Below are 25,984 nucleotides of genomic sequence, written 5' to 3'. Positions count from 1 at the left end.
ACAATTAATACCAAATATGCTCTGATCCAGATTTCCCCCCAAGTTTCTTAAAAGTAATTACAAATATGAACCTAGCAGTTCCCTTTCCAGTCAGGTCAGTTAAGGAATTTATGCTGTCTCTGGTTGGTTGAGATACTGCTGCTGCTCACCTTACCCATAGTTTAGGATGAGGAATGTAGAAAAATAGTATAAGGTGGTTGTGTGTGATTCATCCATCAGTTCTATCAGTCCTTGACCTTTTTTTTTTTTTTTTTTTCCAAAAAACCTGAACTTTTGGAAGTTTTTGTTTGTTTGTTTTTGAATGAAGGCAGTGGTCCAAGCCTTAGGGATCTCTTGAAGAAGGGCTCATCTTCAACAGTGAGAAGACCTAGTATCATGCTGGGATCTTTTTATCAAATTAGGTGAAAAAGTAGTATTATATGAAGTATAAAAACGTGGCCCTGACTCAAGAAATTATTCTGTGCTAATGTCTTCCATAATATGCTCCAAATTTAAAGGTGGGAGACACCTGGGAAATATATATCTGTATGTTTATATATAATAGCATAAAGGAAAGATTTTCAGTTTTGTGAATGTTTCTGTTGTGAAGAAGTTTTACAAAGCTCAGGGGTTACTGATGTGAAGCTAACACATTTTATTAATTACATGTAACCAGCATGCACTTAGCCCTACTTCAGAAAGACTGGTGCACAGCAGAGGGGATGCCACAGCTCAGCCCTGCTGAGTAAGGGAGTTCCAGAGCGTCAGAAATACTTATATAGGAGCAGACTTAAAATTCAGTCTGCTTTAAGGGAGAAAACAAGAATTATTTTGAAGTAAGAATGCAGCTTAATTAAAATATGTAATCTCTCTAATCGACTCCCCTGGACATATATTCTTTAAACGTAACCTGTTCAGTGTGCAAGGCGTCATACCAGTAGAATACGCACTACATGCCCTTTTCAAAATACAGTTTAGTTTTAAATTAAATAACCCAAATCCGTGTGGATCATCTATGGGTTAGATTTCAGACTTGAAATCTGAGTGGTTCCTTGACTGAACGGAATTTTGTTCCATGGTTTGGAACTGTGAAGAAATCTCATTGTCCTCAAAGGTGAATTTTGCCATGGTAACAGGAACTGCATTGTGCTGGGATAAAGGTATTCTTTACCTTTTTGTCATTAGTTTTATCCTTCCTATATTGGAAGGTGTTTATAATTTTTATTTTTTATTAGCAGAGTACTGCATATACTTGCAGCACTTACAAATGTGTAAGTTCTGATATTCCTCAGACAAATATTTTAGTAGTGGGACTTGTTTTTGTGTTTGACTGAGCTGTTCCCTTTGCTACTTCTTTGTGAACCCAATTGATCTCTTTTTCAGATGGTGTATTCAGGTTTTGAGAATTCCACAAAGAGGAGAAGTCAAGTCTTTTCATGTAGAATTCTTATATTCAACTAAAACTGTAGGTTTAATTTGGGTTCTTTTAGCTGTTTTAATAATCTATGTGAAATTAATCAGAAGCATTAATCCACTTGCTAGCTGAGAAATACCCCTAGTTATTAACAGCCAGCTGTCTTGATTAAAATGAAGCAAACTAGAAATTCCTAACTCCAAGACTACACCTACATCCCCTACTGTTTATGCTGGCAATTCTACTTTGTTTTTTTTTTTTTTTGGTCAGACATTAGAAAATAACCTTCTTAAGAGAGTAGTTCCTGCACAGCCTCAGGAACCAGAGTGATAGAGGTTGGGTGTTTGCCTCTCGGTCTGTAAGTCACTTGGTCTTGCACCTGTCCTTTGGAGGAATATTTTCTCTGCATCTCTGATGTACAACTAACACATATTGATGCTTTCATAAGAAATACTCAAGTCAGTTTTAACTTGAGTACCTGTTGCAGTCATATAACTATAGTAGGGGCTCAATATAAGCTACTTAAAGCTTTTGGCATGCTGCAGTGTGTTTGAATGAAGCGTGCATAGGAGAACATCTGGCTCTCCATTTATAATGACAAAGTAAACAATTTGGATGTAAAGCTTGACTGGAGACCAGAATTCAAGCAGTAAAGTAAGCTAACTGTGGGAGTTATGTAGATCCCTCTGATACTGTACCAGCCTTTCTAATGTGCACAAGTCACTTGTGTGCACTGACAGAGCTGTTGAAGGAGGCAGGTGCCCAAGGTGGTGAGGAACCTCTTCTGAGTTTCACTGTGTTACTGCAGGAGTGATGGTGGATGTTCAGAAAAGGTGATGAGTTAGAGTGCAACATTTTCAGGAGGAAGTAAAAGATATGAAATGAAAAGTCAGAATAGGAATAAAATGCCAATAGAGGTGGTTTATGTATAGATAAGAAATATTCATGTATATGCATCCACTCAAAAAAATTTATTTTGCAATCTTGATGAAAGTGAAATTTTTATAAAACAGTGTGGTTGCGATTGATCATTTCTTCCTGCAAGCTTTTTCAGCTCATTGATTTGAGGCATGGTTGACTTTAGAGATTGCCAGAGGCTCATTTTTCTCAAACATGTACTGCAGGCATTTCTTTTATTCTGCAAAGCAGAGCATTACTTTTGGTTATTTAACTTTTACTGATACTTATAAGCCTTATCAGCAGTGGCATACATTAACAAAATCTCCAGCTCTCTCCCAGCAATTGCCTATCACAATAAACCTTCACTTTCTTCCTTTGCAAATAAGGAATAACATATTTCTCATTTTCCTGTACTGTGCTCTGCAGCGTCTCATTCCATGGTTGTTGAACTGAAACAAATAATCTGATTTCACTTATGACCCATACCATTGCTGAAGCTATGGTATAATGATTAAAGGCTCATATTTCTTGGCCATGGAGAAAATGAAATTTAACTGAAGACTTATAATGATGTAAAAGTAGTACCTTCTGGAACATAAACCCCAATTTTAACTAGGTAATTGTGCAAAATCCATGGTCAATCCATATCAATTTGTGATTTTCCTTATTAGTTTAAATCTCCTTGCTGTGTGTATGCCTGTTTCAACCGTCTTCAACAGCAGAGGCAATTTCTGAAATGGAAAAGTGTGCACTGATGTACTGTCATTGGGACAAATCAGCAGGAAGGTAAACTGCAATCTCTTATCTTGTGACAGATATTATGGCTTGGCAGCTCCTCTTTTAACATTTGCTATGGAATGTTGTAAGAGAAACACGAGAACTGGTAGCTAAGTGTGGGGAAGCATGCAGTATGTTGAAATTCCCATTAATTAATTAAGAAATAGGTTTTTAAATTAAAATAAAAGCTTCAGATTTTTAAAATCACTTGGTTGTTTCTCATGTTGATGCAACATCATTATTCTATTGCCTGATAAAATGAGCTAGAAATGGAGATGCTTTAGTTTAAAAATACATGGGAATTTTTATTAAAAATTCAAGATGGAACAAAAGTAGTTCCAATAGTTTTATTTTCATTTCTACATTTTTTGCAAGTATTATCTATGCTTCTTCTCTAAAATAATGTCGGGAAGACTCTAAATTATTTTGACATTTCTGTAGTTTGAATAGGTCTCTTTTGTGAAGGTATTGACTGTAGTTAGAAATGTGGCAATGCTAATTACAGAACCAGTTTGTGAGAGAGGACTGCCATTTACAGGCATGCCTGAGCATGTGCATATCTTTAAACACATCAGTTAGTGAGATAGACATTTTCAGGGTTACTCCTGGGGTTTGATGCCTTCCCAGTCAAACTGTCAATTTTTTGGCAGGAAAAATTTTACTGAAGTCAGTGATGACATGGAGCTCTAAAATACATTTTGGAATTGGTCTGGTTTCTTTAAAAAGACCTTCTTGCTGGAAATGGGCAAATTCTAAAACTTTGAGGAATGTATAGTTTTTGCTAACTGAAAAATTCTGTAGAATTGGTGGAAAATAGACTTAGGGAAATTAACACTAGGGCTCATAGCTGTTAGATTACAATTACTTTTCTTCCCTGAAAATATATGGGTATCACTATAGTTAGAGGCATTTCTTTTGACTATTTTTCTGCTTTTCTACTGGAAAAAAAAAGGGTAAGGGAAACTTGGATAACTCCTCTTTGAAACTGAAGAATCATCTATTACACTTTTAGCCATCAGATGTCACCAGAGTACAGAAAGTAAGTATTAGATGAGGTGGAACTGATTTATGACTTCCCTTGGCTGTTGATTTTGGACTGGGAAGGCTCCAGCCGTGGAGAGGCTTTCTCAGATCAGTAGTCTCAGCATCTTGGCCAGTTTCATCATGTCTGTGACTCTTTAAATTGAGAATATTGAGCACGAAACGGGTTCAGTGCCTTGTCCTGCATCTGTAGGGGCATTGACACCAGTGAAGCAGGGGAGGAAGCAAACAAGAGGTGAACAAATATCATCACACACTTCAGCCTTGGTATTTCCCTGCCTGTTACAGTGGCATAACTGGAAGAGGCCTTGAAAACCACCTGTGTCCCCACTGCACACGTTGTGCTGGGATTGCTAATTAGCTCACGTACCTCATTTGCTCCCAGCTGTTGGGTGGTTGTGCCCTGCCAGGTGTGTGGGGCATGGCCTCTGCTCTGTCAGGTGCTTTTTGGGCAGCCCTGAGCATTGCCTGGGCTTTGCTGCAAGCACTGAACGTGCAGTGCCTCAGTTGAGTCTGGGGGTGTCTGCAGGAGTTCCAGTACAAGCAGGTTAATTAAAGCACAAGAAACCCCGACAAAGACCTTTGAGAACCAGATGTGGCTCCAGTGAGTCTTTAAGGACTTTATGCTTTGAGATGTGAAAAGTTTAGTGAATATCTTTTTTAACAGTAACATTTCTTCCAGGCAATGTGGCATTATAAATGGACTTTAGGGCATTTTAGTTGTAAAGCTTAACTTTAAATTTTAGCTATTATATATATCGTCCTGCTTGAAGGTCTCGTTTTCCATCAGTAATGGTGCAGTGCAGGTCTGTGAAAATAACAATTTGGTTTTGACTGCCTTATAGGAGTCAATAATAAATAGATACATTTGTTCTGCATTTTCTGAATAATTTCTATGTAGCATTGCTGTTCCTATGCTAATATGAAATACCTTCATTCTTACTGGTGAGCATTTTCAAAATTTCCAAAGCATTAGTGGGGGACCTATGGAATCCACCTTTCAGTGACACGTAAAGGAGGGACACAGAAGGGAAGACATCCTTCTGTATTGACATCCAGATTCTGTTGGAGAAACAAGTGAGAAATGTGACATAAGAGATTTTATTTAAGCACTTGATAGGAAGAAGCTTTGTAAAATGTATTCAGATGAATGCTTGGAGGTGCCACTCTGATGTGAAATGAAAATTGCTGGAAGGAGTGTAAAAGGATTTGAGCCTGGTGTGGAAAAAACAAGACTTCTTGGAGATATAAAACAATGCCTTTGTCTAGATCTAGAATCTAGAAAAGGAGAAAGAAATTCTGAAATGGGAAAGGTGTTGAGATAGAGTAAATTAGAGAAAAAAAATACAAACAGTGCCATGCAAACCAAAGTGCCTGCAAAGCTGGAGGTAATAAAATGACAGGAAAAGAACGGATAAAATACAGAAGATTTGAAAAAAATACATGATGGAATGTGTCAGTTAATGGTAATTTAAAAGGTTATCCATCCAACTAGACTGAGAGGGAATTGCTTAGGCAGCTATTTGTAAATTTATTACAAGTTTTATATACTTGCTAAAAGTGATCCTTCTTCAAGTTTCCCCAGTGCCTCACGGTTGTGTAGAATAGTTTTTGAGATAAACAGTGATACTCTCAGGAATAGTCTGCATTTCTGAGAGGTGTAGATGGACTTGATATGAGAAGCGCTTTTGTCTGAGGGAAGCTTATGTGAATTTAAAGTGCATCCCAAGAGAAACAGTTACAACAGAAAACCATCCTGTGCTGGAGGGCTGGTTCGAAGTGGGAAGTAGAATTACAGATGTCAAGAGCATTTTCACGTCCTTCTAATGCAGAAGTCTTCATTGGGATTTTATGAGTTCATGTCAAGACCACTTCAGATGTCTTATGAGACCTCATGACATCAGATTACACCTGAGCTGGAAACAAGCTGTTTCTCTGCCCTTTCTGCTATTTGATACAAGCTCATTTTTCCTGTGTTTTACTCCCGTTTTCTATTTTTGCAGGTTCTTCAGCTTATAAGTAAACAGAACTGACTAATTCTGTTCCAGTCACCTGCATTTGAATCTTAACTTGGATGTGATCTGACCATAACGGCTAAGCAGGTTAAAAATGAAGAGTTCACTTGATGTATATTCTTTTCCAGTTCTAAATCTACAGGGCAAAAAGCACTGGAATTTATTTTGAGACTATGTCTGTCAAAGATTTTTGCTTGAAATATTATATTTTTTCGTTCATCACTTTCAAAATGTGTTCCCTAGGGAATGCAAGCTCTTCTGGGCGTAGAAGTTCACATTTGGAAAAAGAAAAGCAAGTGAATAGGCAGGCATTGCAGGACCTCTAAAAAATGTTTATGCAAAATATATAAAAGTGGTCAAGAAAGGAAAGGAGCAAAAAAAGAAAAAAACTCATGAAGATATTCTTCTCTGAGAGGGTCAGAGGGGTTTGTATTTCATTGAAAATTATACATCCATATGATTCCAGAGGTAATACTAGCAGGATGTAAATATTTACATCAGTATGATATTTTAGAGTAACAGCTTTGTTTTGGTGGAACATTGACCTATGGGTTGAAGAAAAAGCTACTTAGATATACAGCAGATTAATGAACAAATTAATCATTTTTATAGAGAGAAGTGAAAGATGGGATATTTTATTATACTTGGCTTCATCGGATTTTAACCACATGTTCCAGAAATGAGTGTATAAAAATATTGCATGTAGCTTTTTTTCCAGGTTTCTAAGTTATAGATATGACCTTTTCATATTTTGAAATATAATCTTAGTCTTTCATAGTATTTGGCTTTCTTTGATTGAAACCCCAAGGTGGAATGAGTGTCCTGCGTGACTGAAAATAATCTGTTTAAGCCTGAAATTGCTGGAGGCGTGTTGGTGTGCCCACTGCAGGGAAACCTTGGAGATGGCCTTGATATGAGGGCAGCTGTGTGAAAGTAGCTGTGCAGGGCAAGGGGAAAAGCTGCCACAGACAGTTTGTAGTAGTTACCTGATGCTCTTGGAGCCAACTTCTGCTGTGGTGCTGTTTCAGTGCTTGCAGTGGGGGACAACTGTGAGTTTTACTGGGAGAATAATTGCAGTATTTTCACACAACCACTGATTTCAGTCATGATGGTGTTTGTTTTATTCATCGTGAATGTTGATAAAGTGTGTGTGTGTTTGTACGTATACCGTGTGTGTACTTATGTTAATGTAAAAGGTATGATATTCCAAAGCCAGTCTTGTCTTCCAGAACAAAAAACTCACTGTTTTGGGGTATGCTGAATGCTTCTCCTGAACAAGTTTAAGGGCCTTGTACGACTGAAATTCCTTCTAAGATAAATCTTTTGGTTTTCAATGGAGAGATTTTCTTGTATTTTCATGTGTAGGTTAGGATGAGAGGTAAATGTTGAATGAAGAAGTAGAATTCAAAGGTAAGATTAAATTTCATGCCAATTTGAGGACCATATTTTTTGGTATTTCTTCTTGTAAGTTTCTTCACTAATTTTATTGGAAACCACCACATCTGAAGCTTTTCACCATTTACCAACTTAGTGGAGAGGAGTATCATTCTGTTCTTGGTTGTATCAGAATAAATACTACACTTCTAGCATCTCTATTTTCAAAATATCAGTGTGGTTTTTTTTCAGTTTAACTATGGGAGCGATATCTCTTTGTGGCTCTAGGTAACTTTTTGATTTCAGCAAGGAATGTCTCACCATTCTTTTTCAAAAAAGTAGAAAGAGATTTTGAAAAATAAACACTTTCTTGTCCGAATCTGGCAATACTTCAATCACTGGGTGAACACAAAGACCAGTTTCTACGTAGAAGTAAATGAAATCTAGTACTCGGATGTCTTTTTATTACTTTTTTTTTTTCCAGCATTGACTTTGGCTCCTGCAACCTCCAAAAGAAGAAAAAAACTAAAATTCCAATGTAGATTGTCAAGAAAGGTTATATTACAGTGAAGATATGACTGTAGACCCTTGCAAATTTTATTCAGAATATGTTTTTCACTGTTTGCAGACCAGGTGTTCTTCAGAAGAAAAAGTAAGATGCAGAAAAGAATGATGGGAGATATACCTAATACACAAAACCAGAGAAAAAATAATATCCAGAAGCTCTTGTCAGCTGAAGTCATATAACCCATACATCTGTTGAGTGTGTATTTTAAAACCAAATACAGGCTGTACAAATGTAAAAAATATTAGTAAGATTTGAACAGAACTGACACCCATTTTAAGCAGAAAGATCATCTTTTTCCTCGTCCATTTGAATTCTGATGTTTTCCTTATGGAATATATGCAGAAATGTTTCAGGGTGTTAAGTAGATGTCTGGGTATAACAAGAATTACAGAAAACAACAGCAAATGAGCTTTCAGGGTTACAAGTAAGACTTCAGAAACCAAGACTTAAGTTTTGGGGAGACATCCTGAGTGCCAAATTTTTGTTTCTGTTAGTCAGTAGTGTCCTTTAGAGTGTGAATTACCTTAACTAACTGTTCGTCAACAGGGTAGGTGCTTTGGTTGTTCATGTGTTCTTTTTTTTTTTTTTTAGCACTTCTATAGAAGGTTCAAGTATGACATAGATGATCATTTTATTTGGAAAATAAAGTAGGTGTGTTTTCCTTGTATAAAAGGTCTTAGTTCTCACTTGAATAATGACTCTGATCATTGATGGTTAGCTGTAGTTGCTATCTTGTAACTCTAATTCTACCTCCAAGAAAGCTACTTCCCAGTGCTCTTCTTAGGTTAAAAATATTAATTTGTATACTTAACACAATGAAGTGTGCAAGTGGAAAATATGGGAGATTTTTTCCATTACTTTTAGGTGCAGGGAATTCAAAGGCTTCTTACCTGGTGTACTCTTGTTTGCCCAGGTCCGGTGTGGGACCTGAGAGCAGTGTACAGAATAACCTTAGGGCAGAAAAGCCTGGCAGCCTTATTTCAGAGCCTGTGGGCCGTGGGGCTTGTGGAAGATGTCTTCTGCTCTGCCAACTCATCCCAGACTGCAGAGCAGGTCCAGGATCCTGGCAGAGGGAAAGCCATGAGCCTGCCAGGCTGAGCCCAGTCAGCACCCAGGGCACCAAAGGGGCTGGAAACTCCTGCTGTGGGCACAACTCACTGGCTGCACAGTTGTTGCTTGCCCAGGGCTTGGATTTGGGATCTCATTATTGGGAGAGAGGTGTGGAGAGAAAGCTGTAATTGCATTTAACATAACCTCTGTGCTCTCAAATCTAAGATGTAAGATGGCTGTTTGCTCTTCACAACTTTATTTTTATTATTAGAAGACAGAGGCATATTAGTTAAAATGATGAATGACTTCTTTGCTTACTGTAGGTATTGATTGCTTTCACTTTGTGACAGGTCTGAAATGCACATACTTGAGAAAATCCAAGTAGACTTCATGCGCTTGACAGGCTTGACTGAATTGCAAAGGTCTAAGAATTTGTTCAGGAAATTAGTTCAACTTGACATGCATTGGAAAGAGCTGCTCTTTTCATTCATGTATACAGGGCAGGATTATTAACTGAAAAACAATATCAGCAACAAAAATGCAGGTGGGGATTTGTGTGAGATAGTCCTATTTTCCTGCAAGATGTGGAAGAAGCAGAAGTGTAAATAAACTACATAGAAAGGCATGTTGAACGCAGTCTGGTAATCAGTTCTGTTCTATCTGACACTTATCTTGTGAGTAGGGCTGAAAGTCAAGTGCCTGTAATCAGTAGAGAAGTGTAGATGCATTTCCATTATAAATTAAATAGTCTGATTGTATTTGGTTGACTTTTGTTGTGGTATTTGAAATTTTATTAGGCCATTTCCTGGCAAGGAGAAGTATTATGTGTTGTTTTTAAAAGTGTGCATATTTTTTAAGTTATGAGACTTCAGGTGTGGCTCTGATAGGATCTGATAGTCCAGGCAAACCCTTGTTAACCTCTTTACCTTCTTCTTAAGATTTTAAATGTGTGTTGAAAAACAAAAGAAAAAAAAATTTCTGGGGAGGGTGTGTCCCTTACTTGTTTTTTCCCTGTCTCATAAGTTTTCTTTTGTTTCCTATCGATATCAATCTCCTGAAAATTCTTCTACCCACCTCTACATTTGGGGTTTTTTGCCTTCTCAGTACACATTGGAAGAGATAATTCTTTGAATGGTGTTTGTAGACCATAATGATGACAAGATTTAGCAATAACCAAATTCCTTAGAGGAAAGATTCTTAACCTGACCATAATACTAGAGGTCAACTGACAACCCCTACTTACTTTGCACATGTGGGTTTTGGTTTTTGTTGTTGTTTTTGGCCGTTTGTTTTAGTAAAGGCTAAGATGCTTATTTGTGCTTGTTGTTTCATAAGCCGTTGTGGTCATTTGCAAAATCTTGTTTATACTGTGTTGGAAAATTAATAATTCATTTTTGATTACTGCATCTTTCCTTTTTTTTGTTGCAGCAGAAACCTTTTTAGAGATTAAAGTATAACTGAATCTGTTAGATCAAATTTTCTGCATTTTCTCATTCATGAAATCAGTCACATTAGGTGAGATGCAGCAAGTACCTTGTAAGGGATCTGATACTATCTCCAGATGAAATTTACAGGTAATAAGAAATACATGAGAGTATCTGACAGTGACTTTAAAATTCCTTTCATAAAGCCCATGACATCAATAAAATATTGAGAAGGACAGAAATAAACCTGGGAAGTTGCCTTACTTAAAATGTTCTAAAATACACAAATCCTCTGTATATCAGTACATTAATCTGACTATAAAGGATTTAAGAGGTAGTGCTTTAGATCATGCTCTTTTACATTTAGTATGCTGTGTAGCACTATCCAGAGATGTTACAAATACAAAGGAATTTTTCTTTTAGTCCAGGAGGGGGAAGAAGGATTGGAAGAGAAAGCATTGATTTCATTAGTGGCTTTATTATTAAGCTCTCTGGCAGGCATTCTACATCTACTTGTCATTCAAAGAAACCTCAAAGATGAATGGATAATTCATTCACTAAATGGGACCAGGAGGGAGTCACCTTATTCAAATAATCAGACTGGTAGTGTCAGTTTGACAAAAATTCCAGTTTTGAGTGATGATCCTTAGATTTTTGTCTATGTGTTTGTCACTGCAGCATCCCTTGGGGATGCTATTAACCGTTGGGGACAAAGGATACAAAGGAAATAGCCCTGTAAAGTATTGAAACTTCCAAGGTTGCTGGGTATTTGGTGCTTTGTGGCTGCATGTCTGCTAGTTGTGTTACAAAAGATGGAATACGTGTTGATGACTTGACACTAATGATTCCAGTAAGTCCTGGCATCTCTTGGTAAATTGCCAGGAAATATACCAAGGCCAGGTATGCTTGCAATGTATGAAAGTAATTGCATCTAGCCTTCTCATGGAAGAATGTGAAAACTGTAGGAAAGACTTCTCTGATTGTTGTGGGTATCGATTCATTTAAATTCAGCTCCCAGAAAGTTTTAATTACTGTGCTTTGGAAATCTGCATCTTACCTGTTGCTGCTGGGACTATGTGGTACTTCAGTGTGTTTGGGACTAAAATTGCCCATGCTCTGTTGTCAGTATCTGAACTCATTATTATGTTTTGATGAATAACATGTGGAACAAACAAAGTCTGCCTTCAAAATGTTTTTGCTCAGTCCTTCTGTGGAAGGGTGAGCACTTAAGACATTCAGTTAATACTATGTAACAATAAAGAGAAGTTTCATCAAGGCCGCTGGCAAGAGTGTAGAATATTGAATACAAAGGAGGTGTTTGAAGACAGAGAGGACAGAAGGTCCTTGGTGACCTATGAGACTCTACAACCAGGTAAAACAGCGTTGTTCAAGGTAACAGGGACTTGCTGTGGAGTGACTATCTCGATGGCTGTGGCTGTGCATATGGGGAGCTGGAGAGCTAACCAAAGTTCTGCCTGCTTGGCCCTTTCTTTTTGATCTAGGTTACTCTGACATGAGCTTCTAACCTAAATTGAGAAATATATCCTCCTCTATCGGAACGTGGTTAAGGTTGGGTCATTGCTTAACCTTGAAGGTAAAGCAGCTTTCCTCAGCTGGCAAAATGAAGATTTCACACTTGTTTCTAACTCTGAATCATCCTCAGGCATTGCATCTAAAAATTAAAGAACTGTTGTGCTTGTATAAGATTTTAGATTCTGTTTGTAGAAATCCAACTGTTGCTAGTTTTTTCTGTCTCCAGGGCTGGCTTTTCAGGTAGGAAGGTAAAGAATGCTGTATGAAAACACCTACTTATGTCTGAAATGTTAATAAATTACTTTTCTCCTGGTAGTTAGTATGAATACCTACAAAATATTGTGTGACCAAATACGGATTTTTATGCAGTACAAATAAAAATATTTTGACTTGATTGTAATGATCTGTTTATAATGCTCTTCTCAATCTTTGACCAATGCAGCTGTCTAAACTCCCCAAATGCCCATATGATTCCTAGAGATAATGCATCAACTCTTATTTTTAATAATTCAAACATAGTAAAACTCTGATATATCAGCAAAATACCTTCCCCACTTGTGGGACTTGAGGGAAAGGAGATGTTAGTTTTTCCTAGAGGATGGTATTTTTGGTGTGCCCCTGCTCTTCAGTTTTGGTGTCATAGCTAAAAAAAGTGGGCTACATTGTTTATCCAGAAGTTCTAGATTGAAGTTAGTGTGTTGGTTCTGTCCGGTTTGCATGTGGCCTTTAGATAGTGTTCTACCTTTTTTAAGTCATCTGGAGAAATTAAGAGTTGGGAACAACTGAGTGGTGTAGGTAAAAGAAGGTCATGTTGTAAAGCAATCTGACTATATGGTATGCAGTCTCTAGATGACTGACAGCAGCAGAGAAGTTTTCTTTTGGTAACAGCAGAGACAGCAAATTACATCTTTTAATTGCATCAGTTGGGAGTGCAAGTGAAAAGTGAAAAGGTACTGATGTGTAGACACCAGGCATCTTGCAAAGTAAAGTCCTTCCTTCATCTGGTCATGTAAAATTGCCCCTTCAATTTGAAGTGGGCTGTTTTAGACAGTTATTTCCCAATTAAACTGTGAAGCTGAATTAATCTATATAATTGGAATTGGGGCAGCTAAATGTAAAACACTGTAGCAACGCATAGATACGACCACTAAAATTACCTTTCGAAAGGAGCAGTGGTATGACTGACACCTCTTTCCTTGCCTTGTAGAAGGATGGAGAAGGGGGTACTGAGGAATAACTCCTGGTGATAGTTTGCTGGGAGTAGGTGAGCTGTGTTCAGCCCTGTGCAGCTCACAAGGGAATGGTGGCACCCAGTGTGGTACCTGTGCTTCTTCAATAAGGTCAGAGGGGTGGCCAGGAGGAAGTCTGAGGGGAAGTAGTAAGGGTTGTGCTGTCCACAGAACCCAGATAATTGTGTCTGTAATGTAAATCGCCTGCCTTTGGTTTTAATAACAACAACAAACCATATACTGTGTTCCCAGCCTAATGAATGACCATAACCCACATAAGCAGCCTTGCATGTTAAGAAATGAAAGTGAACACTTTGCAGTGTTACCAGAATAATGCATCATGTTCAGTATCTTCTACAGGAAAATGGAAGGGAAGCCTCAAAATCTGTCCCATTTCTACGCACCTGAAGTAAATATATATTTGGGGTACAAGATTTGCTCTGTGTGTGCTTTCACATTTAATGCTTACTTAGTGTTCTAAAAATGTACAGAACTTCAGTGATGTTTTCTTAAGTCAAATAACTATATTAAGACAGTATCAGAAAACAGTACTACAGTCAGAAGGTGCTTTTAACCTTTAGATTGTAATGTATAGAGCTTGTAGTTCTTCTGGTTTTCACTGGATTTTTATACTTTCCCCATGGATTTTTATTTTGTTTTCATTGCCCACTGATCAGGAGTGTTTCCTTAGATTAGAAATTTCTGCTGACATGTCAACTTTGGACTGTGTTATAAAGATAAAATTTGATGTCACAGCAGCAGGTTCATAGTAAGGTCTTGTTTAAGACAGATAGTGATGCTTGCTTGCTTAAGACAAGACTCAGTAAATAGATTAGCTAGTTGTATTGCATAGCTCTAATTATGATGTTATCTACAAAATCAAACTCCTCAGAGTTACAGCTACATGCCAAAAGCATATTTGATATTTTTCCTGTTGATTCAAAGTGGCCCCAGAGGTGCTGAGTGACACAAGTAAAGGGTTGTGACTATAGCTTTGAACATAATTACGTGCAATTTATTCTTGCATTACACTGCATTTTAGACTATTCTTGTTTTTAATTTATTTTTTGTGATTTGGAATATTTGTAAATTACTAGTTAGGTAAGAAGGATAAATACAAAATTCCATCTGTATTTATAACCTTTTTTTTTTTTTTTCTAAACAGGAATGTAAATCTGCACAGGTGTTCTCAGTGCAAGGTTGCTAAATACTGTGGTAGATCTTGTCAGGTAAGATGAAAAATTACAGCTATAAAGTGTTTAAGAAGTAGGCATTTGAATACTTTCTTTACAGTGTTTCCATACATTTTGCATGTTGTCATGCCTCCACACTAGAATTTATCTGTAGTTTTGGACAGGGTGGGTAAACATGCTGCCTTGTTTTATTTGAGTATTTCTATAGCTAAAAATGTAAGATTCTGATTAGTACAAAAGACTTAACTAAATTGAAATGTGTGGTGTTTGACAGTACTTGGTGAGAGGGGGAGGAATAATTCTTAAGCTTCATTGTCTGTAGCTCTAAGTCAATTTTGCAGTAAAACAATTTATATTTCAAGAGTACATTTTATAATGGTAAATTCTAAATTCCAGTTTTTAAAGAGGAAATAAGGGTCAAGAATGTGTTGAGAAGAGAAGGCCTTAAGGAAAATGACATTTCTGAGGAGGTTTTCAAAAAGAAAAGTCGTGCATGGCAGCAGGACAAGGGACAACAGGGTTAAATTGAAAGACCAGAGGTTCACATGGGATACAAGGAAAAGCTCTTGACAGGCAAGAGATGGAACAGGCTGGTCAAGGTGTTTGTGTGATCTCTGTGTTTGATGGTTTGGAGACCCTACTGGATGAAGCTCTGAGCTGGGTCTGACCCCAGAGCTGAGCCTGCTTTGCAACTGGAGATCTCCATAGACCCATTCAACCTGACTTATTCTGTGATTCTGTCCTATGAAATATTTCACAAAGGTGAAAAGTTCTCAAACACCTAAAATCTTAACTTTTGTATTTGACTTGATCTATAGGATTACCTTATAGAAGAACACTTTAAGGTTTAAATGGTTCGTCATGGTTTTGCGCTGCGATTTTTTTTTTTTAATTTTTTATTTATTTTTTTTTTGGTGGGAGGGTGAGGATTGGTAGTGGTTGGTTTTTTTTGGGGGAGGTGTGTGGATGTGGTTTTTTTTTGTTTTTTTTCATTTCCTAACTAGAGAAAAATGGTCAAAGTAGACTTACAGTGATACTCTATAGCTTTTTAAGTTAAGCCTTTGTCATCCCAGTGAAAACATAATAGAGTTGTTTGTATTGGAGGGAACCTTAGAGATCATCTAGTTCCATGGGCAGACACCTTCCACTAGATCAGGTTGCTCAAAGCATTGTTCAAAGCATGCCATTCAACCTGGCATTGAACACTTCCGGGGATGGAGCATCCACAGCTTCTTTGGACAACCTGTTGCAGTGTCTCACCAGCTTCACAGTAAAGAAGTTATTCCTAATGTCTGAGCTAAATATACTCTCAGTTTGAAGCCATTTCCCCTTGTCCTATCACTACATGCCCTTGTAAACAGTCCCTCTCCAGCTCTTTTGTAGACCCCCCCCCTTCCCCCCTTTAGGTACTGGAAGGCTGCTGCAAGGTCTCTCAGTCTGTCTGCATAGGAGAGGTGGTCCAGCTCTCTGGTCATCTTTGTGGCCCTCCCCTGGAGTGGCTCCATGTTCTTCTTATGTTGGGGGCCCCAGAGCTGGAGGCAGGACTCCAGGTGGGGTCTCACCAGAGCAGAGCAGAGGGGCAGAATCCCCTCCCCTGCCCTGCTGGCCACTCTGCTTTGGATGCCGCCCAGGACACGTTTGGCTTTCCGTACTGGGAGTGCACATGGCTGGGTTATGTTAAGCTTCTTGTCAACCAATGCCCCCAGGTCTTTCTCCCCAAGTCTTTCTCCTCAGGGCTGATCCTGTCACCTATCATGTGCTTCTGTAAACAATTCTGCCTTAATATAATCTGTTGTGTTCTCAAGAGATGCCACAAATCCCTCCTTTTGGGGATTAAAACATATGGGGAGGGAAAAGAGGAAAATCTGTAATTTTGATTCATTCTATGGCAAATGTGTGCAACGTAGATTAAGTGCTTACTGTAGCATCAATAATAATGCCACAGGTAGATTTGTTATGGGAGATCGTAAGGAAAACATGGTAGTGAAGACTATAAAAGACCAGAGTACTTGCAAGGTAAGCTTAAAACAAATATCTTCTTGGAGACTCATTGGTAAAGCTTTTGTTGGCAGGTCTCTAATGTGAAATGAGACTGCTGGCACTGACGTGAAAAAGCAAATCCACAAGGTGTAATGCAATAACCTGTTACAACTTAGGTGTAGAGGCAATGGAGGTAGGAACTAGAGCTTCCTCTTTGAGAAGCACAACTGTGTGAGCATTCTTCAAGGATTCATAAGGGATAGCCTGAAGTCATCTGGATTATCTTTGCTTTGTGCTTCCAGCTCCGGGGTTCACATGCTTGAAGCCATCCGTATTTGTATGTATGGATGTCAGTGAGAAAGGCTACTGCTGCTAAAGTAATCTGAACTTAATGTGCTGTGTATTTGCAGTTACATAATTTCTTAAACAATTTATATAAATAAATTAATACCGAATTAATGTATGTAATATCCCGTGATATTAGGTAGTGATGGAGAATAACAAGAAAAAAAGAGTTATTTTGTTGTCAAAGCAGTGAATTTATTGAGACTGGTGACTTGAACCAGGTGATACAGATGAAACTGAGACCAGCCAGATCTCTTTGCTCTTGAGAACTGTCCTCTGATTCATATGTGTTCTAATAAACCATTGTGCTAAACCATTGTGCTGCTCTGGTTTCATAGCAGCTGCTAGGAAGGCTAAACCAAATTCTTTGTGCCCTACTTAGCCTCTGTAGCTTAAGTGCAATTCATTAATATGTGCACTTCTAATTGAACTAATTGGTCAACAAATAAATGGCAGGGTATTGATGAAACTGCATTTTGCACATTTAAAAAAAGTGAATATAGGCAAAACTGGACTATTTTACTTTTATAAATACAAATAACTTTGAAATGCAAGTTATGAATTTGAATTTGCAGTTCACACTTAGTTGCAGAATGATTTGGTTATTTTTGAATGTGTGATACTGCAACTCAAAACACAAACTTAAAACCTGTTATTTTTCTGGAGTTTTGTAATTAATGCATTAAATGAAATCAGAATTAATATAAAAATCTGACTTAAATTAATCTCAGTAGGTGTACTGGGTCTAGAATAAAGGTGAATTTTGTGAAAGAAACTTCAAAGTAAATGCAACAGGGGGTTTATATTTCAGATCGTGCCAAAAAGAGACATTTTTAAAGCTGTAAATATCTGCATTTGTTTTAAACTGTCAAGTGGTACAAAAAGGTATCTTCAGGCTAACCTTAAGGAGAAGAAATAGTCTTTGGAAATGTCTCTCTTTTTGGAGCTTGCAATGAGATTAGTTATTCTTTAAGGGAATATGTATGCAAAGCTGGTAGTCCTGTAGAAAACCTATATACAAATCAGAATATCCAGTTTTTACAAATCTCCATAATGTCTGTTTTAAAGATTGTGAGTGAGTTGTTCCAAATTTTCAAAAATTCCCATTATTTTTCTTTTTCAGGCCGGTTGCTGCAAGCTGTTTTGACTTTTACCACTTTAATATAATTTAAAAAATATTAGAAATGTGAGACTGGAATGTATCACAAGAGATTCTTTAGGGAGACCATTTGGTTTTTGCCCCCATTTGGCATTTCCCTGTTGCCCCTTTTCCACTTGTTGATGCCTAATTTCATGGGGTGCCTGCCTTCTAGCATTGTTATGTTGTCTGGGTATCTCTCCAAAGGTAGGGTTATCACATCTGCTGCTCCTGATAATCACTACCGTGATGACCCCTAGCAATGTTTATTAATGTGGTGTATCCCATGGTTTGGAGATGAATGGTAGAGATTATAATCCCTGAAAGATGGAAGCGTAATTTCAGGCAGAATTCAGAATGTGATATTATCAAACATTATTGAAATAATGTAGTAAAAGTAAAATGTCAAAATAATAAAAAAGACATTTTGTGAAAATTCAATCAATCCTGTGGAAATTACAGATTGTTTGCCTTTAACAGATCAAAACCTTCCAATGGAAAAATATCCTGCTTTTTTTTTTTGTTTGTTTGTTTGTTTGTTTTGTTACTCAGCTCTAGTTTTTATTATTTATAGATTTTTATTAGCACATTAATCCGCAGGAAGCATTCTTTTTGTTGGTCTTGCATAGAAGACAAGGGAAACCTTTGTTTCATCAAGATTGCTTTAAGATTTTTGTAGATTCAGTCTCCAAGGGGAGACAGCAATAGCATATGTCTGTGAAAGAATGGATGTGCATTGGCAAAACTACTCAGCTGAAAATATGCAAGAAATTGAAGGCATTTGTGAGGGGTCTTTGCCCGTGACCTATGCCAGCAGGAGGTGATCCTGGGCCTGGATTGTGCAGGGAGATGTTGGAGTTGGTGCTGGTTCAGCAGGCAGCCTCTCAATGTGCCACCAGTGAAGAGCTCTGTGCTGCACCATCTCTGTAGCCTTGTAGGTGCTGACCATTTTCACTTGGGTGAGGCCTGAGGATTTGCACTTGGGGTACACTGTGATTGAAGGAGAAACAATGCTTTGGGAGGAGATAAACAGAAGGATATTCTTTCCAGGTTCCTAAGTCTAGTGAAGCCTTGAGGACGAGGGTTTTGTAATGACCTGTACTGTTCACTTGCCTTTCTTTGCCTCCTTTTATTAGTGTTCATTCCTAACAGGAGAAAAAGAAATCTTTGCAAAATTGGAAGACCTTCCCTGGCAAGGAGGGGAAAGATCGTACCAGGTGGCCATGTCTCTGCACTACAGTGTTTATACTCCTGCTAGATATAGGATCTGTGAGCCAGGATACACAGAATTAAGAAAACCCTCCCACCAAGAAATGTGGGACTAACAGAAGTCCAACCAATAAGTATTGTTAGAGACTGACTTTAAAAGTAGGTCTCTCCAGGGTCACAAATCTTTGTTTTCACGTTGTCCTATAATTTGTATGTTGTGTGGATAGTAAAAAGAAATATTGTTGAATTGCATTATATTTAATGCATTTGGAGCTTTCCTCTCTCTCCTTGACCATCTGGGAATAAGTGACTGGCAATCCCCATTCCAGCTCCTTCTGCAGAGGAATCAGAGTGGTTCCTTTTTGTCATCAGTTTTGGCCAAAGTGCTGTTTCACGAAAGGCATGTGTTTGAACTATACTTATCACATGGGAATACTTTCAAAGAAACATGGCATATGATGTTATGTGGTACGGCATATTTCATCTCATTAGAGCTATATTAGTTGGGTAAGTTATTAATCATTTTTATGTCACCTCTTGCATGTTTAAAATTCTGTACAACATTTATGTAAAGGAAAAAATTTGACAGATAAAGGCTTACTCCTAGGAACATTTTTAGTTTAAGTTAGGTAAAAATGCCAATATAATTATATTACATAGAATGATGTCTGGACATTTACAAGAATGACCTTGTTTTTCCTAGACAAAGATAATTCTATTCAGCACTAAATACTTAACTTTTATTAGTCAGACAATATGTGACACTAACTGTATTTGGATTAATGCTTTCTTGGTTTCATTTTTCTCCCCTTGCAGAGTTATGGGTAAAAGAAATGAAATCAGAAATCTCTCATGTATCTGAAGGAAATAAAAAGTTCAATTTATTTATTTTGTGTAAGCCACAGGGGAAAGAAATCCTGAATTAAATATAATAAGTGCTGGTGCTGAAGCTTTGTAAAATTCCTTCACTTAAATGCAGCTTGAGAAAAAAATTGTGTGATTGCCTTTGGAATCCTTATAACTCACTTGTCAGCATCTCCAGGTCTGATGTGCCCTTAGACATAACTCTGCCATTTTCTTTCTTTTTTAATAGCTGAACATGTACTTAACATTAAGCAATCTTTTTTTTTTTTCTTTAGCACTCACCTAACAGAAACTGTTTCTCTGGGTTCATTTTTTTCCCCCTTACTGCATATTTGCAAGAAAATGTGATCTTCATAAGCCCTTGGTTCCAAGTACTTGTCATTTTAGCAAATATTTGTTGTGCCCTGTTCTTTTAATTTGCTTTTAAAGCTATTTGAAACAGCTGTGTGACTTCAAACATAAACTGTGAATATGCAAATAAAATGTGTAAATATGTAATATGCTAATAAATGGACTTGGAGTTTTTGTATATTCTAAACAGAATTTTCTGCTTGTAGACACAGAAGACAGGAAAAAAAAATTGATCCGAAATTTTCTTCTTACATGTTTCTTTAGCTGGAGACTCATTCTTGCTGCTCTTCTGCACTAATCTTGGGGCAACATTGAATGATAGAGAAAAAAAGAGACATATTTCAATGTTTCCTTTATCTTGTCATCCTGACTCTTCCTTGCTATGGGGGTGTTAGTCTGTCTCTGCCATTCTAATCAAAGTGGCCCATGAAACAAAAATTTTGGGTTTGGGTAATATATGCAACTAAAATATTTTTGGTCTGTCTCTGTTTTGGTATCAGTGACCACTCCTGCTCTGAACTGTGGAAAGTATCATTAGCAGTCCTCCCAGCTGTGGGCATTGATACCTCATCAGCTGAGGGATATTTGGGGACAGTTTTTGCTGCACTGGAGACCTGGCCATTGCATTAGAGCAGCTGCATTTAGTGCAGTGAATGGCCTCTGAAGGCCTCTGCAGTCTTGACTGCTGAGTGAACATGTGCCTAGGGTTTTGTGTATGGTAACATCCTTTCTGGTTCTCTCCAGTCCTGGGAAGTAAGCAGCTAGATACTGTCTCTGCTTCACGCCACAACAAAGGAGAATCACTGTGTATTGTTTTGAGCATGTTTGTGTGCATATATAATTACAGATAACTATATATGTAAATTATGTGTGTACATAAAAAAGTAAGATATAGGCTATGTGAAATAAAATGCACTTTATTTTCTTTTTCTTCCTTTTTAAAATATCCTGATAGAAAGAAGCTTGGCTGGACCACAAGCAGGAATGCAGGTGTCTTAAGAGCATCGAGCCCAATTTTCCTCCAGACTCTGTCAGACTTGCTGGCAGGATTGTTTTTAAACTAGTAAGTAGTGCTCTTTTAGATTGATTCAGTGCAGCAAATTCTGATAAATACTTTCTCACTCTACGTTTTTAATGTAATTATGAGCTACAGGGCTGAAGTGACTGGGAATGCTGAAAAAAATTAGACTGCGAATTGTGTTACAAGTTTACTGATTAGTTTGCAGAAATGCTGAAAGGATTAAGATATTCCAAAATGGACATAACTAAGCTCAAGGGACGTGTTTATTGATTTTTTTTTTTATTTTTTTATTTTTTTATTTTATTTTTTTTCCCCTATGGCTATGTGGTAGCATTTCAAGCTTATTCCTGCCTGGAAGGTAAACTTAGGGAGATACTACTTTTCTTTCAATACTACTGAAGTTATTGGTCCTTTTCTATTAACCTAATGGAAGCCTCATTTGGTGTTGTTTGAATGAGTGGTAAGGACAGAAGCACTGGTAGCTAGCTAGCCCTTTCTTTAGAGGGCATAGTGCCAAGCTTTCCATGTTGGGTCCTCTTAATCTCAATTACCTTTAATATTTTTCTAAACTCTCCTAGAAGTCCTGGGTGTTTGACATTCCCACGGTTTGATTACCTTATATTGACTGAATTTTGTGTTAGTTTAAGCAGTCTACAAATGTGTGGGATTGTAAATCAAAAGAGATTTGCTTGTTTTCTTGCTGAACCTGCTATGATGCTGTCTGTGTTAGATAAAAGTGGGGGCCTTTGTTGTGGTCTGAGGTGATAAAATATGATTTCACATTTATTTTATACATTGTTGCGAAGAGTTTGTGATGACAGTTTTTAAAGGGCAAGTATGTACCTAGCAATACTGTGCATTAATTATAGTCACATGAACTCTGAAACTACAAACCTCATAAACTGATTTCAATTAAGCTCTAAAGGGCTATAGTAAGTTACTAAAGGTAAGCTGCTGAAGTGTTAAAAAAATTAAAATAAGTAATAAATTTTGTAGCAACAAAGAAATTTAGTTTTTTAGGATAGTTTATGCTAAGTCCTGGATTTATGTTGATGCTGTTGGCATTATCTAATTATCTTATATGTTCATCACAAGAATAATCAGTCTTGTAGGGTGTTTTCAAGATAAAACATGCTATGTAAGTGTTAATTATCTGTTTTTCCTCTACAGCTCAGACAATCAGTATGCCCTTCTGAGAGACTCTACTCTTTTTCTGATCTTCAGTCAAGTAAGTAATTGCCAGCCAGATTTCAGGAAATACTTCCAAGGTCTGCTTTACGAAAGGGCCATCTGACTTTCTTGCAACTTGCCTTCTGAAGGTTTGCTCTGTAGAGTAACAGAATCAAAGACAAAAACCTCTGTGGGAAAGAACAGTTATTTCAAAGATAAAAGGAAAACCATGTCTGTTTTCTTGAAGCAAAACCTTCACCTGATTTTTTGCTTTAGGATTTTTATTTTTTGCATTTTACAATGAACGTCTTCCCTGCTCATTTGTTAATTTACCCAATGTCTGCCTTACTACGTAGAGTGTCAGTATGTCTATATACATACACAATAGCACATATATTTTTACATTGAGGTTTTACTTTTTTAATACTTACGTGCTACTGCATAAAATTTCAAAGTAACTTCCAGAAATAGGAAAGAAAGTTAAATTTAAAAGGGGTATGTGTATATTTTTCTTCTATATGACCTTTCAATACAGAAAAAAGATGAAATTCTGCAGTTATTCCTTTCATGGCTTCACATGTTTCAACTGCTTGGGTAGAAAAAGATTTTCATTACAATCTCTCAGCAGAGAAAATGTTGAAATATGAAACATTTTTTCCATATTTTGTGGCACTATGAAGACTTAGAAAGGAAGAAATAAATCCTTGGTTCATTTTTGCATCTTTTTTAGGGGGATTTTCTGAAGAGTAGCATCTGCATTTTGATTTCCTCAATGTTTTTTAGTATTTTTCAGTTTTGGCTACAAACCAGCTTTATCAATTGGTATAGCTAGTTAGAAATAAAATCCACAGAAACATAAAAAAAGCAATACATAGCATTAATTTTACTTCTGAACACCCTGGCATTCTGCTGCCTTCTCTCAAACTGCAAGGGCAAAAGACCTTGATAAGGCAGCACGTTAAAATGGATAGAATTCAGGTATTTTAAACATAGTTTTTTTCTGTAATGGATATTCTCAATTAATGTAACACAAGTTTATGGAAAACAGATGCTTTAAATTGTTGTGTTGAAATGTTCAAATTTCAAGTTGAAATGATGTAGACTATGGACTTTTCCTTTTCCTTGACCTGACTGGAGGAATAGTGTGATAACTTGTCCGGAGGGAAGCTTGATGTTGAACAGGCCTGAGCTGCAATGGGTAAATGATACAAAAGTCTGTAGAGTGGCCAGAAGCTTCTGCTAAAATTCTCATTCTGAAGGAAATGGTGATATGGTCTGTGATACAGATGGGATGTCTGTCCTTTCACTGACACAGAAACAACTGGTACGTAGCCAGTTAGTTTAGGAGAAGACAAATTGGAGATCCACATGTAGTGTTTCATCTGTACTTTGAGTCTTAATAACAGTTCCTGTGGAATCTTCTTAAGTCCACAACACCAAGTGTTTAGGACATTAACACATTAACTAAAATGGATACTTCAGACTACAGTACAAATGCCCTAAGCATAATCTTATGTAAAGGTTTTGGCTGACTCTGTATTTACGTTGTTTTCCTGGCTTCCTTGTTAGAATGAATTGATGGTCTCTATGGTTTTGGAGTTAAAATAATCTAAAAGTTTTTAGGATTGGCGTGAGAACTTGTAGTAGCTGTGATGTTTTTTGCTGCCTCTGTATGCACCAAAAGCTCCTGTTATTTCGTAACAATTTCCACATTTGCTGCACAATTTATGAATGGTGTTGATAAAGCTTTTGTTTCTTTGTGTACTTAGGGGAATCTATAGGAAAATCAGAAATGCGATTTCATTAGATGCCTAAGTATATAGGAGAAAAGATTTCTTTGAACAGAATCACATGAACTATTAATACAGGCTGTAATCTGAAACGAAAACATTCTCAGGAAGCATCTTTGTAATAGAAGATAATGTTTCAACACTAATCAGAAATGTGACAGAATTCTCATTGATACTCTTTTTATCTTTTTTGTTTTTTTTCCTCCACTTGTAATTCCAAAATATTTTATTTTTGAGAATTGTTATTGGCACTATGCTGTCTCATTTTGCTTTACAGTATTAATTTTCAACATTACTTTAGACTGTTGGTTGATTTTTACTGTGGGAGACATATAAACTGAATAGAAGAGGATAAAGTTTTATACACTTATTGAATATCTGCTAAAACATATAATACATTAAAAAAACCACAAAACATGTGGAGGCATCCAACCCTTTATGAAGTTCTTTTCCAATCTCCATATTTCCTTAAAATTCCTTTATATGCTCTGAAACTCAGATTAAATAGGAGAGGTGTCTCTGAGCATTGTTACTTTTGCTAGTTCTCATTTATCTTAAGACAATTCCTTCCTAAGTTCTCTGGGCTCTCTGTATGTTACAGTAATTCAGAAATCATCTTTGTTTTTTACTTACCAAGACTCAGTATTAAGTATTATGGGGCAGATATTTTGCTACTTTACTTGTATAAGTATCAGTTACATAATTAAATCCCCATGTCTTATTTAGAACTTTTTTCATAGGCCTTTTAAAGCATTTTGTCTCCCACACCAGGTTTCTTAAACAATTGAAAAAAGTTTCTTAAAAAACAAGATGAAAGCATTCACAAATTTAATTTCAATTTGCTTTTGGCCTTTTTTTCTTATGTGCTTGGAAAACCAGGTCTTGGTCATTTTTCATTAAGGTTCCCACTGGATTTTTTTTCTGGATCATTTGCTCTGATGTCCTGGACAGATTCCAGTGTGGATAATTGCATTCTGCTTCCATCTCTATCAGTTCTCCCTGAAGTTCCAGTTGGTTTTGGTATTCATGTTCACATCTGTCCTAAGCTACAGTGTCCATTTGTAACATGCTTCTTACATGATTTCTCTTCTTTAGTCTAGGGTTGTTTTGTTTGCCAATGGTGAAACAAACGCACCTTCCTCTCTTTGTTATAATACATTTTTTAAGGTATTATAGATAGTTTAAGGTAAATTACATGTTGTCTTGAATAATTACACTTGAAGGAAAAAGCATTTTTGTTTTCAACAGAATATTATATAAGAAATGCAAGTGTATATTTATAATTTTTCTTTTATGTTTTTAAACTTGTTTCAGTCATCTAAAAATTTCCTGCTTCTCTTGAAGACATAGTCCTCACAGATACTATACTTTTCTATACCAGAGATTTTCTGTACGTTGTGAAAAACATACATGCCTGTATTTCCAGCATTTACATTGATTCATGCTTTCAAAATCACCTGCAAACATTCACACTGTTAATTGCAGTTGGGTAGTACTGTAAGCACCTACAGATGTTTATAATAAAATAACAATTCACCATTCTGCACAGATAAAATTGATTCATAGTGCATCATAAATCTCTGCCTTTTGTTATAGACTGGTGCTTGAACATGTTCAGC

General features: G+C 36.9%; 1 protein-coding gene across 4 annotated transcripts in view; it reads left to right on the top strand.

Moving 5' to 3' along the window:
* SMYD3 (SET and MYND domain containing 3) overlaps window positions 1-25,984 on the top strand; it is a 382,460-nt gene that overhangs the window by 29,685 nt on the left and 326,791 nt on the right. For all 4 annotated transcript variants that reach the window (XM_066178534.1, XM_066178533.1, XM_066178539.1 and 1 more), the window contains exons 2-4: window positions 14,470-14,533; window positions 21,340-21,447; window positions 22,576-22,633. In XM_066178534.1, coding sequence (XP_066034631.1) covers window positions 14,470-14,533; window positions 21,340-21,447; window positions 22,576-22,633 — 230 coding nt within the window. The remainder of the gene's footprint in view (window positions 1-14,469; window positions 14,534-21,339; window positions 21,448-22,575; window positions 22,634-25,984) is intronic.

The sequence above is a fragment of the Chamaea fasciata genome, unplaced genomic scaffold (genome assembly GCF_029207755.1).
Source record: "Chamaea fasciata isolate MVZ Bird 193981 ecotype frontalis unplaced genomic scaffold, bChaFas1.0.hap1 SCAF_3, whole genome shotgun sequence".
NCBI lineage: Eukaryota > Metazoa > Chordata > Aves > Passeriformes > Sylviidae > Chamaea > Chamaea fasciata.
This window is presented reverse-complemented; position numbering and strand designations above follow the sequence as displayed.